Source organism: Antennarius striatus, chromosome 18 (assembly GCF_040054535.1).
Source record: "Antennarius striatus isolate MH-2024 chromosome 18, ASM4005453v1, whole genome shotgun sequence".
NCBI lineage: Eukaryota > Metazoa > Chordata > Actinopteri > Lophiiformes > Antennariidae > Antennarius > Antennarius striatus.
The window spans coordinates 16,975,993-17,000,852 of record NC_090793.1 but is presented as its reverse complement, the minus strand read 5'-3'; the positions used below and the strand labels follow the sequence as shown (position 1 = coordinate 17,000,852).

The 24,860-nt window shown below is 39.0% G+C and overlaps 1 protein-coding gene and 1 long non-coding RNA gene across 3 annotated transcripts in view; one reads left to right on the top strand and one right to left on the bottom strand.

The window, feature by feature from the left end:
• The window catches only part of LOC137612604 (uncharacterized), a 36,362-nt gene extending 13,053 nt beyond the window's left edge, over nt 1-23,309 (bottom strand). Inside the window, exons 1-3 of one of the 2 annotated variants that reach the window (XR_011038855.1) lie at nt 23,171-23,309; nt 22,894-22,964; nt 9,078-9,220 (exon numbers count right to left, since the gene is read on the bottom strand). This is a non-coding gene — a long non-coding RNA (uncharacterized lncRNA). Of the gene's footprint in view, nt 1-52; nt 960-9,077; nt 9,221-22,893; nt 22,965-23,170 lie in introns of those variants that run through there. The other variant, XR_011038854.1, reaches the window with a different exon arrangement.
• Nucleotides 3,935-16,580, top strand: LOC137612603 (myosin-7). The gene is made up of 37 exons (XM_068341214.1): nt 3,935-4,146; nt 4,387-4,530; nt 4,646-4,802; nt 4,921-4,948; nt 5,438-5,543; nt 5,644-5,736; nt 5,831-5,894; nt 5,983-6,081; nt 6,172-6,275; nt 7,389-7,527; nt 7,655-7,773; nt 7,902-8,051; nt 8,197-8,367; nt 8,451-8,760; nt 8,864-8,931; nt 9,036-9,241; nt 9,328-9,451; nt 10,204-10,340; nt 10,452-10,707; nt 10,787-11,029; nt 11,108-11,284; nt 11,374-11,519; nt 11,622-11,712; nt 11,791-12,180; nt 12,270-12,396; nt 12,512-12,630; nt 12,744-12,940; nt 13,151-13,334; nt 13,614-13,779; nt 13,879-14,003; nt 14,087-14,395; nt 14,487-14,690; nt 14,815-15,111; nt 15,507-15,611; nt 15,731-15,826; nt 15,994-16,128; nt 16,450-16,580. Exons 1-37 carry the CDS (start codon nt 3,946-3,948, stop codon nt 16,468-16,470), a joined length of 5,808 nt encoding a protein of 1,935 aa, XP_068197315.1. The 5' UTR covers nt 3,935-3,945; the 3' UTR covers nt 16,471-16,580.
• Nucleotides 23,310-24,860: the final 1,551 nt, after the last annotated feature.

Sequence of the window (24,860 nt, the reverse complement as noted above, 5' to 3'; positions counted from 1 at the left end):
ATAGACACATGAATGTTTCATTATTACCATCATCTAAGAAGAAACTTCTTACCAGTTGTCATGGTCCCAGTTCCCGTTTTCCCCTCCTGTCCTCTGTATCCTGAATTCATCCACTCATTCCTGTCACCTGTGCTGCTGCAGCCACCTGCTTCCCATCCCAAACTAGGCTCCACCTACTTAAGCCCTGCTTAGACCTCAATTCGCTGCCAAAATTGTAGTGACTCAACCTAGTCTGCTGGTTTCTTGAGTTTCGGCGTGATTTTGCCTGTTCCTCTGATTTTGCTTAATTAAACTATGAATATGGATTTCTCCCTTGGTGATCTGTACATAGGTCCGAACCCCACCCCTAACACTAGTCTGTCTAGTTTGTCTGGGTGAAGGAGTCAGGTCTGAGGTTGTGCTGCTTTGGCTGAAGACTAAAATAATGATTAGGATTAGGGAGGAGAAGGAAGCCCCAGACACACTTTGTGTGAAATCGAGGGAGGCCCTTCGCTTCTCTTATTACATGTCATGTCCTTAACTCCCTGAGTGAATAAGCAGGTATCTATTAGCTAATAAAGGCCCCTTCACACTTCTTGTCACACCTCTGCACCATGTTGAGGGTCGTATATGTGTAGGATTGTCAGTATGATTAACAGGATGTTTGAGTCATGCTCAAATGAATAAGAGGACTGACCAAAGATGGAGCAATTCACTGTAACTATAAATAGACCACCTTCATGAGAGTACCCCACTATGATGCCTGTGGTCTCAAGTGTTAAACGCAATCACATCTGACACTGTTGCAAAGGTCGACAATGTTTCTTCTAGCTATCACTTAAATGATCTTAAACAATAAAGATTAATATTAAAGCCAGATGAATGATGTACAATCAGGGAGAATTATGTAATCTGTCAAGGTCATATTTTATTCAAAAGTAAAAAATGTTGATTTAATTTACAGCTAACAAAAACAAGAAAATATCTTTTCATAAAAACTAGAGCCAGCAATAAATATGTCATTAACCTGTAGTTATTTTTAATAATTAACAAGGAAATGAGACCAAGTTCAAATTCATTGCTATAATGCAGTGATAGTGAATGACAGCTTTATAAATCAGAGCTGGAAAAGTGATATTCAAGGAAAGCTCATCAAGTCTTTCAAGACATTTAAATTGCTCATTTACAGTGGAGCATAATGCCACTAGAGTGTGTTTATGTTTGTTTTTTATTGCCTGATGACATTGTCCAAGCAACACACAAGTTATGGATAACTTCCTGTGTGAAGTTTGCAATAGAGATTTGATGATTCTCATCTTCCACTTGAGGATTTCCCAAACCTAAACCTTAGACTTATTTTCTTAGCTGAGTTCTTGTTTGATTTAGTTACCAACTACTGTTAGTTACTTTTCACATCTCTGAGTCAAACATCTAATCCATCATCACTCCCGTCTGGTCCTGTCACCTCATCAGCTTTGTGGATTCCATGCTGTTGCATCTGTTGCCAGTTCAGAGTCAGAATAACAATTTGTATTATATATACAGAATGTGAGCCGCAACATAAGTGTAGCAGACCCCCTTCGATGAGCTGTATGTATAGAAGGGATTTAAAGTAGCTGATACACTGATAAAGTGCCTATTGTGAAGGGGTCTTGTGGGACCAAAGCCTTGATATATGTATACGTGCTCTGTTTAAATGTCTTTCTACACCATGTATTTAATTACAGGTGTGTTTGCTGCGCCAAAAACAAGGCATTTAAATGTGTCCTTTAATGAATACAAGTTTGACCTCTGAGGTCAGTCTTATCTTCACCTAGTCTTTAGGGGGACCGTGGAATCTGTCACTTCAACTTGGCGCTCTGACGCCAGCTGTCGGTAACAGGGCTGGGGAAATTATCAGAATGGAAATAATCTCGGCACTTGTCAGCAGTTGTTGACCCTCCTTTTATCTCTTAACCTTTAAAGGGGCTGCTATTATGGGTGCTAGTGACTTGCTATGCATTGTACTTGCTATACATACTTACCACAGTAAATAATGCTTGTCATATAAGTTAATGTAAGCATAAGCCAGTCAGCTTGATGAACGGCACTTAAAGAGTGAGCAGCTGGCAGGTTTATTTTGAACATACCATCATCTGATGACGTATTAAAAGAGAGTGCATAAAATCTGGAGCAGCACAGGATACACTCAACATTTTCAGCATTTTCAGCTGAACAATGATATACGACGGGCTGCAGGAGACACTTGCCACTCTTTGTGTTGGTGCCTGCCCGCTTTAAGGCAGTTCATCAGACGAAGGCAAGAACGGGACCCTGAAAGAATCTAAGGCTGCTCTCCTCAATCAGTGCAGAGTTCTCAGCAGGAATTTCACACAGTTATCTTTGTCCTCAAAGACACAATGCCATGTCAACAGGACTGTAACTGAGGGGCCGGGTTTCACTAGCTGGTGTCTGATAATGGGAGAAGGCTTCTGCAGTGACCTTGGCATTACACTGGCGCATGTCACACTGATATAGTGCTCTATTGTGTGTCATCAGTGCTGCCTTTTGGTGAATCTCAAGCATGTCACCTGTGGCGGACCTTGGTCTGTGCGCCTTGCACTTGTCGCCTGGTTAATCACACAGACTAATGTTCTTTATTTAGACGGACTAACTCAGAATGTGATGGTTGTTTGTGTTACTGCAAAGTCTGTTCTATAATATCTAAAAACAATATGTTACCAACGTCTCACAGAGACTTCGTCTAAGCCCTGTGTGTAACTGAGACCCATGCATGACACACTTCTCAAAAATATCTCCCCAGACATTTTCTACATCTTCCTTTGTATTAAGAGAACTGTACTGGTAAATGCTTGTTTGCTTCTATTGATATTCTGAGTGTCATCATTCCTAATGCTTTTACAGAACATATCATTTACAGAAAATAACATTTTATGTTCTGTAAATGTAAAAAAAAAATAAAAAAAATTAGTTTAGTTAGTGATGATTTTTAAGGTATTTAACCGTTATCAAACAAAATAATCAGTATAGATCACAGAAAGAAAAAAATGATAAATAATTCTCTAAAATAGGATTATAATGGTGACAGAGGTGATTCAACTCAATAAGAATGTAATTTTTCTATTCAATCAATTACTGTAGATTGCACATGATTAACCTTCTGATAAAAACACTTTTAGTAACAATACAATTAGCAAGGTTATGACAAATTCACTTGATTTAAATCAGTTTCTTAAATCACATTTAAAGAGTACTTCCTATCTATAATTCTTGCCTGTATTGTGTGAGGATGGTTCCATTAAGAACAATATGAGATGCATTGTTCCTGGACCAGAAGGGCAGACATACTGTAAGGGAGGAGGAGAAAGGAATTCCTCCATGTGTCTATTTAAAAATTGAGTTGTGGTCACCCGGCTGCTTGAGGATACCTATGATTAATCACCACACTGCATGGAGCTCCTAATATGGCCTCGTCAGGAGACCCCATCACTGATAAGACTACGACCTGCTGATTTCTATATTGCTCTCTGCTGCTCATTAACTCCCTTCCCTCTCTTTATGGACCCCCCCAACCCAACTCAGACACAATAGCATTCTTGGACTCCGAAAGGCTCCTCCATATTTGGCAGAGAGGCTTTGTTTATAAAGAGAACTCATGGTGCATCCCCCAATAGGTCACCATTCTATCTCAAGGTAAGGTGCAGGAACTTATGAGTCAGTGCCTACATGCAAAAACTCCAGCATTATCTGCATTTGTAAAGAATAAATATTTGTCTCATCCTTAGTTTCTTTCTTTCCTTAGGATTGCCTCAGTCTTCTCAGAACGGATAAATAAGGTAAGGACAGCTGGATTAATGAAACATTTATTTCAAATGACAATGTGTACAGCTTTTTCTTTTCACCTGCAGTTGTCTTTACATAAATGGATGACAAATGATTTGATGTTTTTCTACAGATAGGGCAGAAATGGGTGATGCTGCCATGAAAGAGTTTGGGGCAGCAGCCCCATACCTAAGGAAGTCAGACAAGGAGCGTCTGGAGGCCCAGACCCGTCCCTTTGACATGAAGAAGGAGTGTTTTGTTCCTGATAATGACGAGGAGTTTGTCAAGGCTTCCGTTGTCAGCCGTGAGGGCGACAAAGTCACTGCTCAGACTGCCAAAGGGAAGGTTAGTGAGCGCTGCAGCTCTAGATGAAACTGAATGGAGACACAATAATAATGAATGGCACCACTTGGGTGCATCATTTGCACTTAAATCATAGAAGAAGTCCCTAATGCACTCAATGCATCACAATCCCTCCGCCTACAGTGTAGTCAGAAGGAGTGAAGTTTGAATATTTGTGTGATGTGAAGTTTCTGCAGAACGGATGGCAGTGAATGAATTAATGCTTACTATCTCCATTTTCAGACTGTCACAGTGAAGGAGTGTGATGTACACCCTCAGAACCCGCCAAAGTTTGATAAAATTGAAGACATGGCCATGTTCACCTTCCTCAATGAGCCGGCTGTGCTGTTTAACCTCAAAGAGCGTTACGCAGCATGGATGATCTATGTAAGTTGGAAATCTTTAAAAACATTACAGGAAGTACCGCTAATCTAAACACACACAACACTCACATATCAATGGGTGATGTAATTAAATCAGAAACAATCTGCCTGTCACACAGACCTACTCTGGGCTGTTCTGCGTGACTGTCAACCCTTACAAGTGGCTGCCAGTCTACAATCAAGAAGTTGTTGTTGCCTACAGAGGAAAGAAGAGGACTGAGGCTCCTCCTCACATCTTCTCCATCTCTGACAATGCCTACCAGTACATGCTAACTGGTAATTTAATTTCAACTCAATTAAAAGTTCACAGAGAGAGAAAGCAAAAAATTTAGATAGTAAGAAGATTAGAGACTAAGTACTGCAGTTTATACATTTTTTTTCCTTCTCTTTCCAGATAGAGAAAATCAGTCAATTCTCATCACGTGAGTTGTGTCTTTTCTTTTATTTATTTTACACAACTATGATTTGCATCATATTAGAGTTTTCGTGAAGTGGCAACCAGCATCTGTGCATTAAATATTATATTGTTTGCATGTTGTTTCTTTTGTGAGATTTTGTGAGAGTACAGTGAACAGCGGTGCATGTTAACAACATATGTGAAAGAGTTTTGTTAATTAATAGTAAATAATATATTTAATAGTGATTAATAGTAAATCAAATTGGGCTGTATGATGTGATTTGATTCAGTTTTAAGTCGTTGATGTTGCCAACATTGTGATAATTTGCTACTTTAATTAGCCATAAGATAAGAAAATCCTTTATTGTTCCACAGTGGGGAAATTTGTGGAACAAGAATAAAAATAAAAATAAAATAGGCTATGCTATTATTAACTTTCATTAATAACAGTAACAACAACGTACGGCATCTTATTCATTTGCCAAGTTCAACACAATTGAAATTGTGTCTTCAGTGGAGAATCTGGTGCTGGGAAAACAGTCAACACCAAGAGAGTCATCCAGTACTTTGCCAGCATCGCAGCTGGAGGTGTGAAGAAGGACTCAGGCTCTGAGAAAAAGGTTAAAATGCCATCATGGAAAAACTGAACTATTAAGGAGATTGCATTTTCTCCTCTGATGTTTACCTGCTTGAATCAATTTTGTGATGTATTTTTTTTAGGGTACCTTGGAGGATCAAATCATCCAGGCTAACCCAGCTTTAGAGGCCTTTGGTAATGCTAAGACCATCAGGAATGACAACTCCTCCAGATTTGTAAGTTTCTTTATGAAATGAAAGAAACCTGTGTTTCTAATTTATTTATTATTTGTTATTGATTTATAATGTTGTTTTTTGTGATACTTTTTAGGGCAAATTCATCCGAATCCATTTTGCGGCCAGTGGAAAGCTGGCTTCAGCTGATATTGAGACATGTAAGTCATCTGTCCTCTACATTGTTAATTCATACTGTATGCTCAGAATTATCAACCTACCACCTACATAATTGAAATGTCTTTACAGATCTGCTGGAAAAGTCCCGTGTCACTTTTCAGCTGAAGGCTGAGAGGGATTATCACATTTTCTATCAGATTCTGTCTCAGAGGAAACCCGAGCTGCTGGGTAAATAAAAGAAGTTATCTCTGGATCAGGAACACCTTGTAGTTGTAATGTTGTCACATACAAAATGTAACTTGTACGTTTTGTTTTCAGAGATGATGCTCATCACCAACAACCCCTACGACTACGCCTTCATCTCCCAAGGAGAGACGACTGTAGCCTCCATCAATGACGCTGAAGAGCTGATGGCCACTGATGTGAGTACGGATGTGACATGATGTCTTTGATATTGATAGGATGAAGTAAAAGTTGCTCTAATGTTTGTTTGTTTTTTTGAGTTGAATGAAAAATAAAAAAGGTACAGGTAGTCCTCAACATACAAACACAACTAGTTCCAAGAGTCTGTTTGTTAGTTGAATTGTTTCTCAGTTCCTACAAGACAGTACTATTCCCTAAGACTTGCTAGAAACAATAACAATACATGAAAAAACACATGATAAACCAAAATACAAGTCGTTTCGAGTTAAATCATTGGCAATTATATATTGGTTTTCAAAAGAAAAAAAATACATGGAAAAATAATCAAGTTTGCATCATTTCACTTGACTTAATGTCTTAAATTTGCTACAAAAACATTGAAAGCACAATATCATGTTACTGTTCAATAACTAAGAATAAAAACATATTTCATATTAAAATAAGTTTGTATCATTCAAATGTCTACCCTTAAGCAATCACTCTTGATTGTTTGGAATTCAGATTAGTTTATAGTAGATTTGCTCTTTGTTGTTGTTGTTGATAATCCGCTGGAAGGTGCTACAGAGTGTAGCACGTAGAATGTAGCTTACCTTTAACGTGAAGAAAGAGGAGGAGGAGGGGAGTTATTGTTGGTGAGAGGCATAGTTGCCATCAGAGCGATGGTTACCACTACTACTATCTTCAGTAGCCTTTGCTTATGAAGCCTGATGCTCTGAGATGCTCACAGACACAACAACATACAAGAACAGGAGGCGAAGTTAAGTGCTGGAGATGTGGGTAAGCAGCGGTGCTGCTTGGCATGGGTTGTGGCAGAAAGGGGAACTGCAGTACAATAATTGGATATGGTGACGCGTGTTTGTTCTTATCTTTGAATTTTCATAAGTTTAACGTTCGTAAATTGAGGGTTACCTGAAATTTGAAACGGCATCCTATGTGTTGTATCAATTTACCTGGCGTGGGATTATGAAACTTCATAATTTGAAAAAAAACCCCAAAACCCTAAATTAGTGTGAATAGATTGGATTAGATGTCCAGGGTCAGTTATAATGAAAGTCAGATATTGGCAGGTTCTCTACAATGATATCAAGAATAATTATCTTGTTCTCATTCAGGATGCTTTTGATGTTTTGGGCTTCACTCAAGAAGAGAAGAATGGCATTTACAAACTGACTGGTGCCATCATGCATCACGGCAACTTGAAGTTTAAGCAGAAGCAGCGAGAAGAGCAGGCTGAAGCTGATGGCACAGAAGGTAAGAGAAGTTTTCTGAGGTCCTGAAATGTGATTGTTGGTATGTGAAATAAGTCAGGAGTTCATTGAATCATTAAGCTTTCTGAGAGACTTAAAAATTTCACATTATATTTAATGCATTTCTGCAGATGCTGACAAAATTGCATATCTGATGGGCCTGAATTCTGCTGACCTCATCAAAGGTCTCTGTCACCCGAGGGTTAAAGTAGGGAATGAGTGGGTGACCAAGGGACAAAATGTCCAGCAGGTGAGAATAAAATGCAAGCGATGACTTTATTATAAGTTGTCCAATAGATTTCAATAGATGGTGGCAACCGGGTTGGCATAACAAGCACAATAGCACACACTCTAATTTTCCGAGTGTGATGTTTTTAGGTGTACTATGCTGTTGGCGCGTTGTCAAAGGCTGTGTATGAGAAGATGTTTCTATGGATGGTGGTGAGAATCAACCAATCCCTGGACACCAAGCAGCCCCGTCAGTACTTCATTGGTGTGCTGGACATCGCTGGCTTTGAGATCTTTGATGTGAGCTTCCTTTTTTTAAAATTTTTTTGATAGTTGATATACTAAATGCAAATCAAGGCCCACCAATTCCTTCAATTCCATTTCAATGAGGTAGCAAAGATGCAAATATAAAGATTAATTTTAAATTTGTCACTTTGCGTTACAGTTCAACACCTTTGAGCAGCTGTGCATCAACTTCACCAATGAAAAACTGCAACAGTTTTTCAACCACCACATGTTTGTGCTGGAGCAGGAAGAGTATAAAAAAGAAGGCATTGAATGGACTTTCATTGACTTCGGTATGGATTTGCAGGCCTGTATTGACCTGATTGAAAAGGTGAGGTTTACTTACTTTTTCAGCTATGCAGAATGACTGATGTTTGTTTATTTTTCAGTGATGATATATCTGTATCTCCTCAGCCCTTAGGTATCATGTCCATCCTTGAAGAGGAGTGCATGTTTCCCAAAGCCAGTGACACCACCTTTAAAGCTAAGCTCTATGACAACCATCTTGGGAAATCTTCCAATTTCCAGAAGCCCAGGATTGTCAAAGGGAGACCAGAGGCCCACTTTGCTCTGATGCACTATGCTGGAACTGTTGATTATAATATTAACAACTGGCTGGTGAAGAACAAGGATCCTCTGAATGAAACGGTTGTGGGGCTGTATCAGAAATCAACTCTCAAGCTGTTGTCGTTCTTGTTTGTAAATTATGCTGGAGCTGATTCAGGTAAGAATAAGTTGATTATATCACATAAACCTCCACTTTGAATTGATATTTACTGTGTCTGTTAATGCAGTCCAGTGGATTGTAAAATTGTGTTGTGTTCCAGATACTGGAAAGGGCAAAGGAAGCAAGAAGAAGGGTTCATCCTTCCAAACTGTCTCTGCCTTGCATCGGGTTAGGATACACACATTGCTGACTGTGACGACAAAACTATTTTACTTTGATGTACATCAGAAAAAAATACTTAAATTAACTGGTTGTTCAAATGACCTCCACAGGAGAATCTCAACAAGCTGATGACAAACTTAAGGTCCACTCACCCTCACTTTGTGCGCTGCATCATCCCCAATGAGACCAAGACTCCTGGGGCCATGGAGAACCCACTGGTCATGCACCAGCTGCGCTGTAACGGTGTTCTGGAGGGCATCAGGATCTGCAGGAAGGGCTTCCCCAACAGGATCCTCTATGGAGATTTCAAACAGAGGTATTGAATTAAACAGATCAGGTGAGATTTCAAAAGAAAGTTAGATAAAAATCATTTAGAATTTACTTTAATTTATTCTTTTCCAGATATCGTATCCTGAATCCTGCTGCCATCCCTGAGGGTCAGTTCATTGACAGCAAGAAGGGAGCAGAGAAACTTCTTGGATCTCTGGACATTGATCACAGCCAGTACAAGTTTGGACACACCAAAGTAATTAATGTGGAGAAAGAGCAGTAGGAAATAGCATCAAACAAGACTAATCAAATCTCAATTTGGCATAACGTGTTTATGAAATGAAGCAAGATGCTTTAGTGATATTTCAGTAATATTTACCATCATTTTCAACAAATTATGTAAAACCAAACAGGCAAGAAGTAACAAATGCAATGAGCATGAGGTTTGTTAATTCCTTAGGAATTCAGCATTTTATATTTAAAATCATTTTAACTTCATACAAATGATAAAATATTTTAGTGCAATTACAGCCTGATATATAATTAATGAACATGTTATAGCCTTTTAGAATGTGCATTAGGAATGTGTGCACGTCAGACACATTCTCTAAAATATCACCCATTACAAAAATGACTAGAAAAAATCTTGAAATCTCTATTTATATTGGAACTATTGCTTCCCAGTTGTCTTTTAACTTGATCCTCAATCACAAGGCAGTAAAGTGTATTTTAATATGGACGCTAGATCTTTTACTACCCTCAAGGTCTTTAATAATAATAATGATTGCTGGTGCTGCACGTATAAAAGAGGATCTGACAGATTAGCAACAGAGTTAAACCGTTATTGTGCTTCTAGGACTTCAATAGTAGTTCTGCTTTCATATCAAAAATGTTTTTTTTGCATGCTTTGTGACCACAAACAGAAATCTACACAAATAGGCATATGTACAGCTTAATACATTTGAATATAGAATACATATTTATGTCATGTCTGACATGCTCTTCAAGGTGTTCTTCAAAGCTGGTCTTCTTGGACAACTGGAGGAGATGCGGGATGACCGTTTGTCATTAATTATCACTGGAATCCAGGCCAGATCTAGAGGTCTGTTGGCACGAGTGGAGTTCCAGAAGATTGTTGAAAGGAGGTTAGTTGGATCAGCAATTTAAAAATCAATTTGAACAAAGTACATGATTTCTTAATCATTTCATGATCTTGTGTTATGTTGTAATAATGTTTCTTGGTGAATCATTGACAGAGATGCACTATTGGTGATCCAGTGGAACATTCGTGCCTTCATGGGGGTCAAAAATTGGCCTTGGATGAAGTTGTTCTTCAAGATCAAACCTCTGTTGAGATCTGCAGAGGCAGAAAAAGAGATGGCCAACATGAAGGAAGAATTCCTCAAGCTGAAAGAGGCTTATGAAAAATCTGAAACTCGTAGAAAGGAACTAGAGGAGAAAATGGTCACTCTTCTCCAAGAGAAGAACGACCTGCAGCTCCAAGTTCAAGCGGTGAGCCAATGAATTATTTATTAATTATGTACATAACATGTTTTCACAAGTTATCAAAATACTATTCATTTCAATGTAGGAGCAAGATAATCTTGCGGATGCTGAAGAAAGATGTGAGGGGTTGATAAAACACAAAATCCAGATGGAAGCTAAAGCCAAAGAGCTGTCTGAGAGACTTGAAGATGAGGAGGAGATGAATGCTGAGCTAACGGCTAAGAAGAGGAAGCTGGAGGACGAGTGCTCTGAGCTGAAGAAAGATATCGATGACTTAGAATTAACTCTGGCTAAAGTGGAGAAAGAGAAGCACGCCACTGAGAACAAGGTACAACAAAGACTCCTGGATATCAAGTGCATGAAGGAGTAACATGTTTCTAACCTAATCACTGCAACACCATCACAGGTAAAGAACCTGGTGGAGGAGATGAATGCTTTGGATGAAATAATTGCTAAGCTGACAAAGGAAAAGAAAGCCTTACAGGAGGCTCATCAGCAAACGCTGGATGATCTGCAGAGTGAAGAAGACAAAGTCAACACTCTGACCAAGGCCAAATCTAAGCTGGAGCAACAAGTGGATGATGTGAGAATTTTAGTGTTGTTTCCATCTTAATCTTAAGCACAAAATGTGTTTAGAAAAGCAGTTTGGCTTACTTTAATGATACTTTCCAGCTTGAAGGTTCACTAGAACAAGAAAAGAAGGTCCGGATGGATCTCGAGAGGGCAAAGAGGAAGTTGGAAGGTGACTTGAAATTGACACACGAGAGCATAATGGATCTAGAAAATGACAAGCAAAACCTTGAAGAGCATCTGAAAAAGTAAATGCATAATTTTAAAAAACAATTTGCATTATTCAATGGAACTGCAAAGGTGCATGCAGAAAAGATGGCATTTGTTCTACTTATAACTGATCTCCACAGGAAAGACTTTGAGATAAATCAGCTGAGTAATAGGATAGAGGATGAGCAGGCCATAACCCTTCAGCTTCAAAAGAAACTAAAAGAGCTACAGGTAATTGATGAATGTGTGCTTTAAAAGTTTGAAAAATACTTAGTAGGAGGTTTGCTAATAATAATTCTGCCTTTAAAGGCCCGTATTGAAGAACTGGAGGAAGAGCTTGAAGCAGAACGAGCTGCTCGGGCTAAAGTGGAGAAACAGAGAGCAGATTTAGCCAGAGAGCTGGAGGAGATCAGCGAGAGGCTGGAGGAGGCTGGAGGAGCAACAACGGCCCAGATCGAGATGAACAAGAAGAGGGAGGCGGAATTCTTGAAGCTCCGCAGAGACCTTGAAGAGGCCACTCTGCAGCACGAATCCACCACTGCCACGCTCAGGAAGAAACAAGCTGACAGTGTTGCTGACCTGGGGGAACAGATTGACAACCTGCAGAGAGTCAAGCAGAAACTGGAGAAAGAGAAGAGCGAGCTGAGACTGGAGCTGGATGATGTGGTCTCTAATATGGAACATATCGTGAAGACAAAGGTTGAACATAGTTGTTCTTTTTGCTGTTATTAGGATCTCACAAATATGTCAGAATTAACAGCGTTCTTGTGTTTTTACTTTATATCTAGACAAATCTAGAGAAAACTTGCAGGACTGTGGAAGATCAAATGAGCGAATACAAGACCAAATTTGAAGAGGCTCAACGATGCATCAATGACTTCAACATGCAAAAAGCAAAACTTCAGACAGAAAATGGTGTTTTTGCTTTAATACAAACTATCTTAACACTGGAATTCAATTTAATTTTGTTGATAATACAAGGTTTCTTGAGACAATGGACAATAAAACTTTGCTTTTGCCAAAATACTAGGTGAACTCTCAAGACAGCTGGAAGAGAAGGATTCTCTAGTGTCTCAACTGACAAGAGGAAAATTGTCCTACACTCAACAGATTGAAGATCTGAAACGACAACTTGAGGAGGAAACCAAGGTGACATGATGTTTCAGACAACACGGACAAGGCCTGGGCAGTGATTCAGGAATGACATGTTCTGCAACATTAGTAAAAAATTACTAAACGTCAATGAAATTTTGGTTTGACAGGCAAAGAGTGCCCTTGCCCATGCATTGCAGTCTGCTCGTCATGACTGTGATCTGCTCAGGGAGCAATATGAGGAGGAGCAGGAAGCTAAGGGTGAACTCCAGCGTGGGATGTCCAAGGCCAACTCTGAGGTGGCTCAGTGGAGAACGAAGTACGAAACTGATGCCATCCAAAGAACCGAGGAACTGGAGGAGGCCAAGTGAGTTGGAAATACAAATTCCTGATGCAATGCTTTAAGTTGCATTTTTACTTTGTCTAGCAGATCAGCTTTTTGTTTGTATTATGTTCCTATTAAAATGTAAGACGAACAAAAAGTTTGTTTGTTAGGTGAACAAGCAGCCGTGTTTATTAAATCAATTAAAATTTACACATCGAGCCCAACAGCACTGAGACTAAATTATTTCTGAAGGAAAAAGCTGGCTCAGCGTCTGCAGGAGGCTGAGGAGGCTGTGGAAGCAGTGAATGCTAAATGTTCATCTCTGGAGAAGACCAAACACAGGCTGCAGAATGAGATCGAAGATCTGATGGTGGATGTGGAGAGGTCTAATGCTGCTGCTGCTGCTCTGGACAAGAAGCAAAGAAACTTCGACAAGGTGAAATACACAATCTATTGTGGACAGTACAGTCTGAGAGTCTAGTAGTACCTTTCACTAGAAGGGTTACGAAAGAAGCCCATAATGAGGTCTGTAAAAAAATACTTTATGTAGGGAAAGTAACTCCCCATCCCCATATCTTTAACAATGGTTGAGCTAAATGGTTCTGGATTAAAACAAAATAAATGAAGGAAACCCATCCAAACCCATCCATGTAGTCTTCTCTACTTTTCCTGACCACAATCAACTATAGTTGGACTTTCATTCTCTCTACCCCAGGTACTGTCTGAGTGGAAGCAGAAGTATGAGGAGTCTCAGTGTGAGCTGGAGAGCTCCCAGAAGGAGGCCAGGGCTCTGAGCACCGAACTCTTCAAACTGAAGAACTCTTATGAGGAGTGTCTGGATCATCTGGAGACCATGAAGAGGGAGAATAAAAACTTACAGGGTAAGATCTGATGGCAGGGTTTGAGTCCAAGTTTCAAAAGACATTCGGAATTCTTAATCCCATCAAACCATCATAATCACACCGATTGACGTTCCACAGAGGAGATTTCTGATCTCACTGAGCAACTTGGTGAGAGCGGAAAGAGCATTCATGAGCTGGAGAAGTTACGGAAACAACTGGAACAAGAGAAGGGTGAGATCCAGTCTGCTCTCGAGGAAGCTGAGGTAAAGGCTCTTTTTGATGGACAAAATGTTTTCAGCACCACTGTCTCCTGTTTTGCATAACTCTCCACCCTCCTGTGCATCAGGCCTCCCTGGAGCATGAAGAGGGAAAGATTCTCAGAGCCCAGCTTGAGTTCAATCAAATTAAAGCTGACATTGAACGTAAACTAACTGAGAAAGATGAGGAGATGGAGCAGAGCAAGAGGAACCTGCAGAGGACGATCGACACCCTGCAGAGCTCTCTTGAAGCGGAGTGTCGGAGCAGGAATGAGGCCATGCGCCTGAAGAAGAAGATGGAGGGAGACCTCAATGAGATGGAGATCCAGCTGAGCCAGGCCAACAGGCAGGCAGCAGAGGCCCAGAAGCAGCTTAAATCTGTTCATGCCCATCTGAAGGTAAAGAGGATGATGAAAGTGTCCCTTTCTAAATATGTTCCAAATTCAATCGGATATTAAGTTTTAACGCGGTTTGTGCCACCTCATTAAGGATTGCCAAATTCAACTGGATGACTGTGTTCGAGGAAACGCTGATCTTAAAGAGAACATTGCTATCGTTGAGCGGCGCAACAACCTGCTTCAGGCTGAGCTGGAGGAACTCAGGTCTGCTCTGGAGCAAACGGAGAGAGGTCGTAAACTTGCTGAGCAAGAGTTGCTGGATGTCAGTGAGAGGGTGCAGCTACTGCACTCACAGGTATGGCTCTATACAATTACTACAGCTTTTTTTTCTTGCCCAGTATATAAAGCTCAATCTAAAAAGGTTATCAGTTTCTTGTGCTGTCCTATACTTATACATTTTTCATCTTCAAAATTTGTAGAACACTGGTCTGATAAACCAGAAGAAGAAGCTGGAGGCTGATACGTCCCAGCTTCAATCTGAAGTGGAAGAAGCAGTGCAGGAATGCAGAAATGCAGAGGAAAAGGCCAAGAAGGCCATCACTGATGCAGCCATGATGGCAGAGGAGCTGAAGAAGGAGCAGGACACCAGCGCTCACCTGGAGAGAATGAAGAAGAACATGGAGCAGACCATCAAAGACCTTCAGCACCGTCTGGATGAAGCTGAGCAGATTGCCATGAAGGGGGGCAAGAAGCAGCTGCAGAAGCTTGAGGCCAGGGTAAGACAACTTTGAAATTATAGAAAGATCTCATTACTAGTTTTATATTTCTTCAGTAATTTTGGCCGTCTTGTATATCCTAAAGATGCCAAATATTATCATCACCATTGGTTGACTGTTTAACTAGTTCGATCTCCATCAAACCAAAGTGGAAATGTATGAATTATTAGTTTACGAGGTGATCAGATTGGTCCAACACATAGCTGTACTAGCTTTGTCCCTGGGCATTGTTTTAATTGTACAACAAAAACCAACAGAGAGTAAACTTTAGACCTAAAAAGCTCAGTAGAACTGAACAGCTGTCTGATCTTTCTCTTCGGCATCTGCTTTGCGCTGTCATTGAGTGACCCTGTTATTTTTCAATACATTATTAAATGAGTATGTTATTTATTCAGGTGAAGGAGCTGGAAGCTGAGATTGAGTTGGAGCAGAGGAAGAGCAGCGATGCTGTGAAAGGAATTCGCAAATATGAGAGACGCATCAAAGAGCTCACATACCAGGTAATTTAAAAAAAAGTTATCACAGGAGAAACACATCGTAAAATAGTAAGATACTCATGAAAAATAATGCTGCTGAATAAATGGGTGATATTGTTTGCTATTGCTACCATTTTATTTAGACTGAAGAGGATCGCAAGAACACTGTTCGTCTGCAGGACCTGGTTGACAAATTGCAGCTGAAAGTCAAAGCCTACAAGAGAGCCGCTGAGGAAGCTGTGAGTTTTAGCTGGAGATATTGTTTCTCATTTGTAACCTGCCCTCAGGATTAAATCAAATTTAGTTCCTTATGAAAAATTGAGATTTAATGGTTACATCTTCTCTTATAGGTTCATTTTTAACTGTAATATAATATTGTGACACATGTTTTTGTTGAATTCTGCAGGAAGAGCAGGCGAATACTCATCTGAGCAAGTTCCGTAAACTGCAGCATGAGCTGGATGAGGCTGAAGAGAGAGCTGACATTGCTGAGTCTCAGGTCAACAAGATGCGTGCTAAGAGCCGTGATGTCGGGTCAAAGGTAAGCACAACATTTCTATTACAGGCTGTTTATTAATGCAAAATTGGAAATAGTAGAGCTGCTCATCATGTTGACGATGAATAAACCAGAGCAGTATTTATATACGTCACTTTTATTGAGATTCAACTAATTAGTTCAGATGTTGACACAACTTGAAGGGTAATGGTAATTCATTATGACTAACTAATATTTTGCAACAATATTAAGGGGGGAAATACAATTCTGATGTGATACTTTATGTAAAACTTTTTGATTGTTGTCCCTCTTTCCTCTGTCAATAATATATTTCTCTTCATTTTCTGTCATTATTCCTCTTCACAGAAAGGGCTAGAGGAGGAGTAAAACTCATGGCCCCCTGTGACCTATTGAGTTCCCATTGATGGAGTCCCCATTGTCTTCTAAGTATTGTAACTGAATAAAGAATAGAATAAAACAAAGCAGATTCAAAATAATGTGTACGTTCATCATTTATTTCAGTTACAGGGAGCTCCGTCTGAGATAACATTCACATTGTCTTATTGTTCAGTTTTGATTTGTGTCAGTTAGTTTGTCAAACCTGTACAGTGGCCCCCTTTTGCCCTCGTCTGGACACTCATTTCCTGTAGCCTACTCTGTCATTACAGATGAAAACCACACCACAAATAAAACTAGCTAAACCAGCTAAAGACACCTGTGGCAGACTTCTGCAATGTAAAAACTGTATTAAGGTATGTTATAATTATTCAAAATTTTGAGTTTATTTGGCGAAAGTTAATTGATATCCCACCTTGTTTAATTCAGCTGCACTTACCTTATTATCAATAAGAAACACCCCCTAGTTGATAGATCTATTGTACGTGTCAGGGATAAAAAGACAAATAACTGAAATTATGATACCTGAAAATGATGATAAAATTGAGTAAGAGTAAAACATCTGGATATTTACAAAAGAAAGTAGGTTGTGATGGTTTAAATAAGAGGTTGGCAGAGTGGGACTAGAAGGACCCCAAACAGCTTCAGGAGAGGATCATTGCATGAAAGTAAAAAATTCATGATGCATAAACGGATAGATGGTGGTCACTCGGGAATCAAGGGAGAGCAGCCTAACAGTGCAAACCTCTGGCGTCAAGATAACAGATCGCATGGTGGAGGAGATACAGGACGGTGTCGACAACCCCAACCTGAGCCTGATAGGCAGACTGACAAGGGGTCAGTGCTCCCCATTACGACCAATCAGTAATCATCGAGCTGAGTGCAGCGTCCCCTCTTAGACATAGAGACAATGCAGGAGGTCTTCCCACAGAGACAGGACCCTCCCCAGCCTGAGGTTGAATACTTGATGAAGAGGATCGCCCAGTTCAGCAGCAAAGTCTTGGAGAGACCTGGTCTGGTCTGGCTCCCTTCCTCCTCAGCATTGATGTCACCCGGTCAATGCTAGTGTTGGTGGTAGTCGTAGTAATGTGACAGCACCTGGTAGCACCCTAGTTTCCTGTTGTAGTCTCCCTACGGCCTTCCTCAGGCAGAGTCCAAGTTCCTGTTTCCTGTTCCTCATCTCCTACTTCTTCCCACTTCTGAATGCCTGCTTCTTTCTTTTCAGAACAGACTTGACCTCCTTGGTTCCCACAACTATGTTATCCTTAATGTAGAATCTGCAAACTGTTTCCCAGTTTCACATTTTTCACCTTTGTCCTGGTGTCCAATGGTAGATTCTGTCCTTGGTGACCCAGGCAACGACCAAGCTGATATGGGCAAAGTTGTGGTTATCATCACATGTCGCATCTTGGGCAACAAACCTGGCGGTGCCCATCCCTCTCCAGGCTGGATACAGTTTTATCGTCATACCCACGCCTATAAGAACGCCATATACACATTACAAGTTGTAAATTAAATTGTGGTATATTTTTTGCTGAACTAACTCAACACTGCTCTGTTTCTGAAAGAAGGAGGAAGGGAGAACCCAGAAAGTACCCAAGCAAACATGGGAAGAACATGCAAATTCCACACAGAAATTCCCTAGGTGGAATCTTACTCTGAGGCAACAGCGCCACCGTGCTGCCACTTCTTCTTGTTCAATTTGTGGAACTGGGATGCTTAGAACTATTTCTTAGTGAGCAAACTCCTCCAACAATAGCATTAGCATGACACCATCTGTACTTTCCATCAAAGACCATGAGCCAACAACTGGCTTTCACTTAGAAGGATCTGGTTACAACTCTGACCATACAGCAAGAAGAGGATGAAAGCCAGGCGGGGAACAAAATAACAGATGATTTCGCCTGGGAATTAGACAGCTGCGAGTGAGAATGAGTCCAACAATGCCCAAGCAAATTCTAAACATCTCTTGTAATTTCCATTTGAAGATCATTGTGGACTCATTCTGCCAATTTTTACGGAGGAAACACATTTTCTATGTTTAGTTTCATATGCAAAAAGGTGAAAGTGGACAGCTGTACATGTTCCACGAAGAAAGGCAAACATCAAAATCACATCTAAAAATACTGAATAATACCCCTGAAATATTATTTAAAATATTAAATGCGTTTTTTCCCTGAATGAAACTAACTCGTACATAGAATTAACACAAACAGCAAATGTATGTACTTCATTTTTGAATGTTAATTAAAGTATTGATGACAAGTATTGATAAAATATCTGCTTAGGAACAAGAAGGGGATTTTCCTGGCATGCATCTGTTTCTCCTCATCTGTTCCTCCTCATCACCCCCTGGCATCAGGGAGTCTGCATTTCAAAGTCTGATTAAGAAGGGCAGTGAAAGGACACCGTTCCCAATTAAAGGGAACAAATCCAGGAAAGAATTTCACAGGGTTATCTTTGTCCTCAAGGCCAGAGAAAAGGGAACAATGCCATGACGACACCATTAGACTAAGGGTGGAGACCTTGATTGGCAAAACAGTAGTGAGTGATAATCTAGAGCCTTGACCTTAACACGCGCTTCACAACAGCTGCAAAATTCTATTGTCTCAGGCTGTAGCGATGTATTTCACCATTTTTGACGCTATTAATTTTTGCCAAACGTTGTTTTTGATCAGGAATCTTAAAGTCCAGACCTGCTCTATTAGTTATTCTTCTCTGCCACTTGTCTGTGGGATGAAGGAACTGAACTCAATGGTGATTTGAAGAGGCTACTACAAAAATATTGTGGATTCTATTGTTTTAACTTTTTTTTTTCCGCACAAAAAAATATATTTTATTTATTTATTTTTTAACCCTAGTTAAAATATACTGAATAACCATTTTTTTAATGTGTCATTATATTACTGCTCCCACTAACAATTCAAGACAGGCAGTAATAAGGGGGTAGGAGTTCAATAAGTTTACACTTATTCCTACTCCTTTTCGGATATTGTTCACACCATTCTGGTGTATTTATTATTGTTTGTTATCGTTATTTTTATTTTTATTTTTTTGTTATTCGAAATAAATGTACTCATTCATTCATTCATAACCTGAATACTTAAAGTTAAGTGATGAAATACTGAAAAACTAACCAAACATCAAGAAACAAGTCCACTATCTAAACTACAAAATACCTCAAATCTAATAAAATTAAACAACTACAAAGATGTTACAGATAATAAACTTATAAATAAATGTCATTATTTACATAAATAAAATAATTGTCACTTGATATCAGGCTTTTCATCCCCACCTCCTGCCCTCCCCTCTCTATGTTCCATGTATTATCTTCTCTGTCACATGTTGTTTGCCACAGCGTGAAAGCAACAATAGCAGCAGCACAATAAGGAACTTTCTCCAAAGACTCAGTCATATTTGGTAAATAAACTGTTCTAATTTATGATGAACGGGCTGCTGTCGCTACAGAGCTCACTCCACTTGATTAACTGGTAAGTCAAAGGTAAGCAAAGATGTTTACATCAATGCGATGGGTAGTCATAGAACAGATGTCTTAAAATGCGCTGTCTTTGCTATAGACATGTCTTGAGTCAGGTTTGAATGATATCCTTCAAAATGTAATTTTTTAAAAACTTTATTGCTGGGCTTGATAAATATGTAATAAATAAATGTATGCACAATGATATATGAAAAATTGTGACAACTTTGATGGCATATATGTAAATTTAAGTGCATGCTGATGCTTTAAGTCAATGAAGGAATAACCAAACATTTATAAATGCAGGTTGAAAGATGATTCATGCTGTCATGATGACATTTGGGATGGATTTTCCTTACATGGAAAAGTTGCATAAGGACTTTACTGCTGAACCTATCCCTTCAATATGAAAGAGTGTTTTGTCCCCGACCCATTGGTTGAACATGTAAAAGCTTCCATTATCAGTGACAGTGATGAAGTCATAAATATGATCTTTATCATGTAAGCCACATCTTTGAAATGATGGATAGGTAGTCTGGGCCTAAAATTTACCCCTCGACTCAGGGGAGAATCCAGTATTTCAAAGACACTTTTTTTTTTTGTTTCCTTTACTCCGCTGTCCCAGATGACAATCTGTCTGCTGAGAACAAGGTCTGCATTACAAAATATATTTCTAAATCTAATGTGCAACAAGAGGGCACTATTTAAAAATAAATTTAATAAAGTCTCATCTTTCCCAAAAGGTCTGGAGACCTTTGGGAAAGGTGAGACCACCAGGAATGACAAGTCTGATGATTGTGAAACTTAACTAAAAATGTGAAAAATTTTAAGGTCTACCACGATTAGAGTTCATCTCTCTAATAAACTTTTTGGAATCGTCTCATGTGACCTTTCAGCTCAAAGCGTAGAGAGCCTTATCACAATGGTACTCTCTATGATTTCTGAACAGCTGATACACAGTGATGTGAGACCAATCTTCAGCGCTCAGTCAAAAACTAAATAATAAATGCACTTGATGAACTCCAGAATTTTTTGATATCAATGTTTTTGGGATACCTTTGATAGTTTGGGCCACATCCAAGGAGAGAATAACAACATTCATAAGCTCATTGGTGTCATTTGTTTATGTAAACATAAAGTCTGATAAAAAAGAGAAGAAGCTGGAGGCTGTTACATCCCATCTTCAATCTAAAGTGGAAGAAGCAGTGCAGGAATTCAGAAATGCAGAGGAAAAGGTAAAGAATGCCATCACTCATACAGCCATGGTGAACAGAGAAGCTGAAGAAGGAGCAGGACACCAGTGCTCACCTGGAGAGAATTGGAGCACAAGAAGAACGTGGCGCAAAGCATCAAAGATGTTCATCACCATCTGGATGAAGCTGAGCATATTGTTATGAAGGGAGGTAGGAAGTAGGTGCAGATGCTTGATGCAAGGGTTTGTGTAAACATGAGGGAAAAAATAGTATTCTATGTAAAGTACAGGGGATGTTGGATGACTGCGTTATTTATCCTGCAGGTCAGTGAACTTACAAATTATTAACACAATAATTTGACACATTTACCTTCAAGATATTATACAGTAAAATCAGGAGGTGTGTGTGTTCACAAATGTATACATAAATGTATATATTTATGTTGTGTGTATATATGCATATATACTGTACATATGCATGCAGTATATATATATGTATATACTGTATGTACAATACGTATATATTCGGTGTATACACACACATACACACACGTACGCACGCACGCACGCACACACACACACACACGCACGCACGCACGCACACACACACGTACGCACGCACGCACGCACGCGCACGCACACACGCACGCACACACACACACACATACGCACACACGCACGCACACAAACACACACACACACACACACATATACACCCCCCCCCCAAAAGATTGATTTTCCTGAAATATGGTGTCTCCCTAACATGTACGTGAAAGGAATTCTTGTCATATTAAAGATTCCAGTGGTTCACAGCTACAAAGAAAAAACGTTTTCCTTTATAATTCTTATTTAATGTAATTGTTTTGTACATCCACTGTTTTATGTGTACAATATAACAGTGTTTCAACAAAGTAAACACGTCTCACTTCTGATCTATTTTTGTCTTGACTGTTAATTTTTGTATATGACATTTAATCAATTTAATTAATATTTGAAATAAGAAAGCACACAACAAATGGAATTATCTATTATTAATAGTTATCCGCATAAGAAGTTATCATCAAAATAAACAATATAGCAGAGCATCAAGTTATTTACTGAATTGTTTCTTTTATGTATGATATTATATGCTATTATTATTTGCTTTTCTAGCACTGTGCAAATTCAAGTTAACAAAGTAAACTATTTCTGAAGACTAAATTTGGTAGCCAGTGTCTTGAGTAAATACTGAGGAGAAAATTTCTCTCCTTCGTATGAAGGTGTGCTGTAAAGATGGATAAATGTCATTTCACAAGTTATCTTTGTACTCAGGGCATCTCCCAGTTGGCAGCTGTTGGAAAGAAGCCCTACTTGACATTAAAATAAGAGGACTCGTAAATGACCATGAGGAGAATTTAAGTAAAATGAATGAAAAAAGCTCTGTAAAAGCAGAGCTGTATGTCAGTCTGCCTTCTGGTATTTACTTCACCACTTAACAAGTCACCAATACATAAAAGCATGTGTTTTGAGCTTTTGATTGCTCTAAAAAGAAAATCAGTGGATCATTTTCAGTTATTGCAGGTGCATAATATATAGACACATACAAATAATAACACAATAATAACACAATACAGGTATAATTTTACCAGTACTCCTTTAAAAATGTCACTCTAGAGTGTGTAAAAGATAAAATGAATGCTTAATCAATTACAGATGTAAAAAGCAATTGAAAAATAATACCTATTAGGAGAGGTGACCTTACCTTTTCTTTGCAGATCCGTCTTTCTGCAGGAGCAAGCATCTTTTTTTCAGTGGTGAGAGAAGGAAGGTTGCCTGGAACACAAAGAAGTGTCAGATGTCTCACTTGGTGTTCATGGGTAGAGTCCTGCAAGAAAGAGCTATAACTCAAGAAATGTGTCATATCGATCAAAGTAGGACATTGAAAATATGTATATCACATGAATAAATTAGACCTTTATCAAACTGAAGTTAGAAGTTTTCAAAAGAAGATAATAAATGTATTAAATATTTGTCATTACCTTTCTGTTATTTTGTCAAGTCCTGGCTGATGCCTTATCAGTGGACAAATATGACTCAGACGGAGCGTCTTTACAAAACTCCCCTCGTCTACAAAACACAGGGAGAAGACAAGGCATGAGAATGGCAAGCTCCTCTCCCTCACCACAAATCAATACGCCCTTAGAAGTGACCTCAAACATCAAGCAAGATACCAACAATATGTTGGCTCATATTTCACACTTAAGTAAGGCAAGGTGCTTCAGGGCTTCCCTTGTGAGTCCGTGTGATTGTACAAGGGAGAGACAAAAGAACTATGGACAGCTGAGAATGAGACCTTCAATGGATGACTCAGTGTAAAGATAGCTCCTGGAATAGATAATAGGATAAGTAAAGGAAATCTAAATTCTAGTGCGAAGGCAAAAAAAAAAAAACCTACTAAGAAATGATGGAACAGACATGAAGTTGCTTGATGTTTTTCATTACATTATTGAACATTTTTTGTAAATGCTCATTTGTTCCAGATAGTTTGATTCAAATTTCTATCCATCATTTATAACAATTTCAGGTTGATTTGCTTCACAGTCCTTCAAAATACAACAAACTTATTTTAAAAATTTCACCGGAATACAGATTTGCTTAAATTCTTATGCATAAACAATGGAAGGACCCAATATTTCACTACATACAGTACATGAATGTTTTCTCAAGAGCTTATCACCTGTTGCTGTGGTTCAAACAAAGAATTTAAACCTGTTCGCACTACCTGCGTCACAAATTGTCCACACACTGAACAACCAAGTCCCGAATGGCAGCCAGCAGGAATTTCACAAGTTATCTTTGTGCTCAAGGATAAAGGGAAGAAAACAATGCCATGGGGACAGAGGCTACTTCCAGCAGGCATCCTTTGCATAGAAGTCATAGAGTGCAGCTTCTAACATTGTGAAGAACATGCACATCAAGCATGTCAAGATGACAATTTACAGCATGTGAGGAAAAAAAAAAAAATCTTGAAATTCAAATTTTTAAATAAATCTGTAAAATACAGAAGGTTGAGGCAGGAAGGGCATCCGGTGTAAAACCTTTGCTAAAAATTAAAAAAAGGATGGGACTCTGTGGCGACCCCAAACGTGACAAGCCAAAAATAAGTTTTCACTATGAACATTTGATCATAGACAAATTTTCTCTGGTAATATAGCTATTATTTGATAAAAAATAGTTGAAGATGTATTGAGGAACAGCTACCCTCATTACAAAAATTAAATATATTTTGATAATACTTTATTTTGTACATAAACAGGATACCATCATCTGCAAAATGTAGATTGTACAGAACATTTTATCAACATTGTCCTATGATTTATTTAATGGTCATATAAAAGTCATTGCTGTATTCACCAGAATAAACTACAGCTGGTTCCCAAAGCAAAACTCTGCAGCTAAGTAATTTAAATTACTTTATTTTGACCAGAGCCAACTACACATTTATATTCCAATTTTTTTGACTTCCAAGATAAGACCACTTATAGTGGAGTTTTCTCCATAAAACAAGGGAAAGCAAGGCTTTGCCGGTAGTTTTCACAAGAGGTTGCCATTTGAATAAAACACTTTAATTCTACGGAGCTATTCATAACATTGGAAGACCACCTCTTGCCCAAACCCAGGTTACACAGTGAACAAGTGGTTGTACTCCTACTGTAGACTCTCTTGTTC

Bases quoted from the DNA above. Each gene is read 5' to 3' on its own strand.
- LOC137612603 (XM_068341214.1), top strand. From the start codon at position 3,946: ATGGGTGATGCTGCCATGAAAGAGTTTGGGGCAGCAGCCCCATACCTA. The intron at 6,276-7,388 runs GTGAGTACGGAT...GTTCTCATTCAG, and splicing joins AAGAGCTGATGGCCACTGAT to GATGCTTTTGATGTTTTGGG. The intron at 7,774-7,901 runs GTGAGAATAAAA...TGATGTTTTTAG, and splicing joins AGGGACAAAATGTCCAGCAG to GTGTACTATGCTGTTGGCGC.